The sequence below is a fragment of the Symsagittifera roscoffensis genome, chromosome 3 (assembly GCF_963678635.1).
Source record: "Symsagittifera roscoffensis chromosome 3, txSymRosc1.1, whole genome shotgun sequence".
NCBI classification, from domain to species: Eukaryota; Metazoa; Xenacoelomorpha; order Acoela; family Convolutidae; genus Symsagittifera; species Symsagittifera roscoffensis.
In genome coordinates this window covers 51,517,632-51,522,851 of record NC_087064.1, presented here as the reverse complement: position 1 = coordinate 51,522,851, position 5,220 = coordinate 51,517,632, and the positions used below count along the sequence as shown (strand labels likewise).

General features: G+C 36.1%; 1 protein-coding gene across 1 annotated transcript; it reads left to right on the top strand.

Moving 5' to 3' along the window:
- Nucleotides 1–1,337: 1,337 nt before the first annotated feature.
- On the top strand, nt 1,338–4,969 carry LOC134842150 (beta-1,3-galactosyl-O-glycosyl-glycoprotein beta-1,6-N-acetylglucosaminyltransferase 4-like). Its single transcript, XM_063858357.1, has 4 exons — nt 1,338–2,025; nt 2,438–2,675; nt 3,576–3,869; nt 4,516–4,969. Exons 1-4 carry the CDS (start codon nt 1,474–1,476, stop codon nt 4,821–4,823), a joined length of 1,392 nt encoding a protein of 463 aa, XP_063714427.1. The 5' UTR covers nt 1,338–1,473; the 3' UTR covers nt 4,824–4,969.
- The last annotated feature ends 251 nt before the right edge of the window (nt 4,970–5,220 follow it).

The following is a 5,220-nucleotide window of genomic DNA, read 5'->3' as shown; positions in this document are numbered from 1 at the left end:
CCCAAGGTTGTTTATATGAAAATCTCAGACTGTTAAGCCAGCCATTGTGTATTTGTGAAACAATGCTGAAAAGACTTGATGCATTTTTTTCACCTCGTTAAAGCTATCAATCAACCACAGGTAAAAGTTTGAAGTTTAAACGCTACAAGGAACTTGATAGTTCAGAGATACCAAGTAATTTAAATGACATTAAACGTTGTTGCTATTTTTACAGGTAAAGTGTATGAAAGTTCTGGAACAATCTAAAACAATTTATGTCTATTTGGAACGTTCTGAAACAATCTACACGTTTCGCTCCTGCTTTTTTCCTCCGCACCCTGCTCACCCCCTCCCCGGGGTTCAGCTTGTTATATTACCTACTACTTATTTGCCATAATTGATTGGTTACTAGGAGCAAAATCTATCACACTATACTTTGTATGGCGTGTGGGGTGATGATTTTCACAAAAATCTAAGTTTTAGAATTTTATTTTTCGTTTTATTTTATTACATTTGTTTTTTAATACTCCATAGACCTTAAAAGGCAGTCGGAACATTCAAGGCCTCGTCCTGATAAGAGCAGTGTTGTTTCCATTAGGTTTACTGTACAAAATATCCCATTTTAAACTGTTCCCATTGTACGTATTGCGCAAGATTTTCAATCCCTCAATGATTCAAGGGTTTTAAAGACGCTACGTATTTGTCAGTTGTGTTTGGTTTCGAACTCACCCAAATATAGATGAGAACTAAGAAAAGTATCATACTTAGTTTTTTGGTTTTATTGAAAAATCCTAGTCATATCATCTGCTCATGTAAAGTGCTAATCGACCTTTCGTGCGATTTTGTGTACTCATGGAATCGCGAAGAAACTTAGCCTTTTTGTGGTCAAGCCGGATACACAATACCCCTGCAATATTAATTTCTAGCTCGTTCCACTGAAAATTTTGCTTTTCCAACCTGCGACGTATGTTTAGACATAGCTAGTGCTTAACTTAAATCCCCGTATCAGTTCTGTTTTACTTTCGCTCAAATACCGCCAATTTTCTCAGTTCGGAAACCAATTAAACTTTCTCTTAACACGCTGGTTTGCTCGAAAGTATAATTCGATTTAGATTTATTTTAACACTTCTTGCGTTCAGCAATAACTTTTTTGACGGGCGGATTTTGAACATCTTGAAAAAAGAGCCTCTTTGTCGCAAAAATTCGTCGTCACAAAAAATATCGCAAAAACTACGTCAAGTATTTTTGTTTTTCAGACAGCTAGTCTATTTTACATTTTGTTTTCTGTATTATTCGCTTGATAAAGTGTATAATGAAAATAAACTGACGAGTTTAACTTTTAACTTTTAGCAAGAAAATGAGATTTGTGTTCTTTTTTTGGTTAAACGAATTGTATATCACGTTTTTCTATCGTGTGATAAGTTGTCATATTCTGCATCACATTCTAATTATACAGGATGATTTTGATAAGATTTTAACGCAATAATCATTAAAATGAGGCTAACAAAAAGTCGATTTTCGAAGATAATTATTACTTCAATTTCTGTTTTCTTTCTTTTTGTTTTTATTACAAAGAATTATAAATCGAAACCTACAGAAAATCGCGCAAAACATCAAACAGATTACCACGGAAACTTCCGATCGGTTGATCCTTTATATTTGCAGTACATACAAACTCATCAGTCTATATTTTACACTCAAAAATATTCAAGAAACGAACTTGAATCCATTTACGGTACATGCGAAAATATTTGGTCTCAAAAAGCCTCACAGGCTGAGGTTAATGCTTCGATTGGAGTTCAAACTCACGTTTTGGGGAGTTTAAGGCGAGGTTTTCAAAAATGCGAGAATTTTTTCAGCAGAAGAATCCATCTGTACAATACAGAACCTGTCAATAAGTTTGAGGATAGTTTTCCCATAGCGTATACCTTGTTAGTTTATCATGAGTTCGACCAAGTGGAACAAATTCTGATGTCCATTTTCAGGCGGCAAAATGTTTATTGCATCAATGTCGACAATTCAACTGCTAAACCATTCAAAGAATTGGTGAGTCACAAAAATATTTTATTAAGCTAGTTTTGAAAATGATTTTGAAAGAGCGAACTTGCAACTCGTTGATATGAACCAACGGATCACTTTAACTATATCCCCTCATTTTGCAAAAGGGGGAGATTCGTTACTAGGTACAAAATTCTCATAGGCTTAACCGTTGATTTTTTTCTTCATAGGGGGATATTCTTCACTAGGTACCTGAGGGAGGATATAGATAAAGAGATACGAACCATCAAACCAATCAACCAAATGTTGGCATATTAAGTAGAAAATCATATTTTTCAATTAAAATATTTGTTATTCAACGTACCATCATGAGTTACAAAATATCTTAAAACAATTTTTCAGGGTTTGATCGCTAAGAAAAACATCATATGATAAGTAACGCAAACTGAGCCGGTTGTAGGTATCCAGACTAGCCAGATGTTTTCCTGATAACATCATCATTCCCAAACGGGTCATAGATGTGCACTATGCCAGAGTGACGCAGACAAGGGCGGAGTTGAACTGCATGATGGAGTTGCTCGCCTTCTCTGACAAGTGGAAGTATCTCATCAATTTAACAGGGGAGGAGTTGCCCCTCTTGACTAACCTGGAGATAGTCACAGTGCTTCACAAGATGAAGGGCTCTAATGTTATTGACGGTGAGCAGTTTGAAGTTACCTCCTTTTTTGTTCGATAACAATTCTTTTGTCGAGAAACTGGCGGCTTGATTCAGCTCCATCATATCTATAATAACAGTACAATTTTTTGTTTCATTCCTAATGAACTTGAAAAGCAATTGAAAACATATCTTTTATTCAAATTTTTCCGAAGTTATGTTCAATATTTGTAACAAAACAGTATAACATGAGTTCAAAAGATAGCAAGGTAGATATGAGTTGTGACCTATTGGTTATACTCATAGAGTAATTTCGGATAGGGTACACCGTCTGCTCGTCACGCTATCTTATTTTCGGCCGGATAAATTCGTGCAACTTCTTAGTCTAATGCCAATCTTAATCTTACTCTTATATCTCCTAGTCTCAATAGATCTAGTGTATACTGGTTTATGCGAGTTAGTTCTTGGAGTTTATCCAGAAGGAGAACAACTGTAGTCTAAGATTTATTCAAATTGTTCTGGTGCTGAAACTACAAGTAGTTTCAGCACATACAAATAAGTGTCAATGTTAGAGATGGAATATGATTGGTTAGTTAGTAATATTTTATAGTGATAATTTATCAATAATATAATTGGTTTATAAATAATTGGTTTCCAGAGATTTGTTATTCAAGAAAAGCGGGGAAATTAGAGAGATGGACTATGCCACCCCTCTGGGAATTAACAGTTCACTAGCACAGCACCCATAGTGATTCGAGAGATCTCGGAACATGACCTAAGTTCTTACTTGAGCTAAAACAGAGATTGTCAAAGTTTTTTGAATTTTCTCAGAATTCGATCTCGCAGAAGCCTTAATTTCTTTCCCTGATTCTAACGGGCTTCCAACAAGAACGGAACCAGAAAACAACAATTGTCATAAACGGTATTTTACCAATTTTCTCAGGCCCCCTACACTTTGACGACCATCTTCGCTACCCGACGGAACGACTTCCGTTTGGACTGCAGAAGTTCAAAAGCCAGACACATTTCGTCTTCTCGCGAGAAGCTACACAGTTCATACATGACAATCCAAACATAACGGAGACATTTCTGTCGCTGGTCATGGACTTCAAATACCCCGAGGAGTCCTTCTTCGCACTGCTGCAGTTCAATCATCACTTGAACATGCCTGGTGCTTTGAAAGAGAGGTGGTCGGAGGAGTCGTTGCCTTTCATACCTTATGAACACGAGTCGCACGGTGAGTGCACTACTAATATTGTGATTAAATGCATGTGCCACGAACAGACAAAGCGAAATAAGCTGGCTAGATTCTTTTTACGGATCCGAAACATTATCATGAAGAGAAGCCCCAAGCAAACAATGTTGTCTCATAGTGTATGTGTAAGGAGAGCTGTGGCGAGTGAGAGGGTGGGGTGCTTGTGGAGACATGTATTAAGATAGGCTATATATTTCCGGTCTCCAAGCTACGTATTAAAATAGGGAATAGAGTTTCCCATATATTAAGATAGGTATAATATGTCTTCCCATGTGTAAAGATACGAGATGATAAGTTTCATATGGTGAAATTTTCGGTGCCCGAATATTTTTTAATAATGGCGAAACCTATAACCTATCTTAATACATGGGATACTCTATAGCCTGTCTTAATAAATGGAGGTCACTATTTCGACTTGAATTTCATTTTGTGATATCCTAACTTGAATCCAATTGATGTTGTAAAAATGGCAGTTGAAAAATTATCTTATTTGCCATGATTTGCTGTAAGCTAGCTGTTGTGACATTTCGAGTGTATATCTGAATGTTTCAATAAGAAACGCTAGTGTTTGGTTTGAAACAAAGAAGTTTCTTGTAAACCATAATGTAATGTTTCATCTCTCCTGTAGGATACTTCAACCGTTACAAAATGTGGTTCTTCCAGAAAAATTTCACTTGCTTGAGCGGCAAAAAGCAGCGACACATTTGCATGATTGGAGTCAAGACTCTTCCAGAACTGATCAACAAATCCTACGGCAAACAAATGTTCATCAATAAGTTCCCGTGGAGATTCGAACCTAGGGCATGGGACTGTATTCTATCTTGGAACTACAAGAAAGTTCAACTTGAATATGAAACCAGGAAACCGGCGCTGGCGCATTATGCTTATCTAGACAATCCGCAACTTCAGTTGACCAGGAAAAACGAAAAAAGATAATTTTTAGCGAGCAAAATGAACACGTACTTTGTTTGACTAAATTTTAGTAGCAATCCACAATATTTGTACAATACAGTATTTCAAATGCAATCCGTAACGTTTTGATGTATGTTGTTGTGAGATTTTTAGTAAATTCAAAGATTTTTGTGAGGGGCGTGATTTCAACTGAATACGAAAACTGTGTCGATTCTATTTGTTGCTGATTTATTTTTCGGAGATTTGGTACAGTCAGAAACAGAGACGATGCATAACTCCTTGTCTTAAAATGATGAAATGAACATAAGTCTTTCACATTTCTGCCGTTTTGTCTGTCGTATTTGATAAAATTTCAAAAAAAATCTAATCAAAAGCAGAAAACAGAACAGTTTGTTCAACATTATTGGGTTAAAAGTCAAAA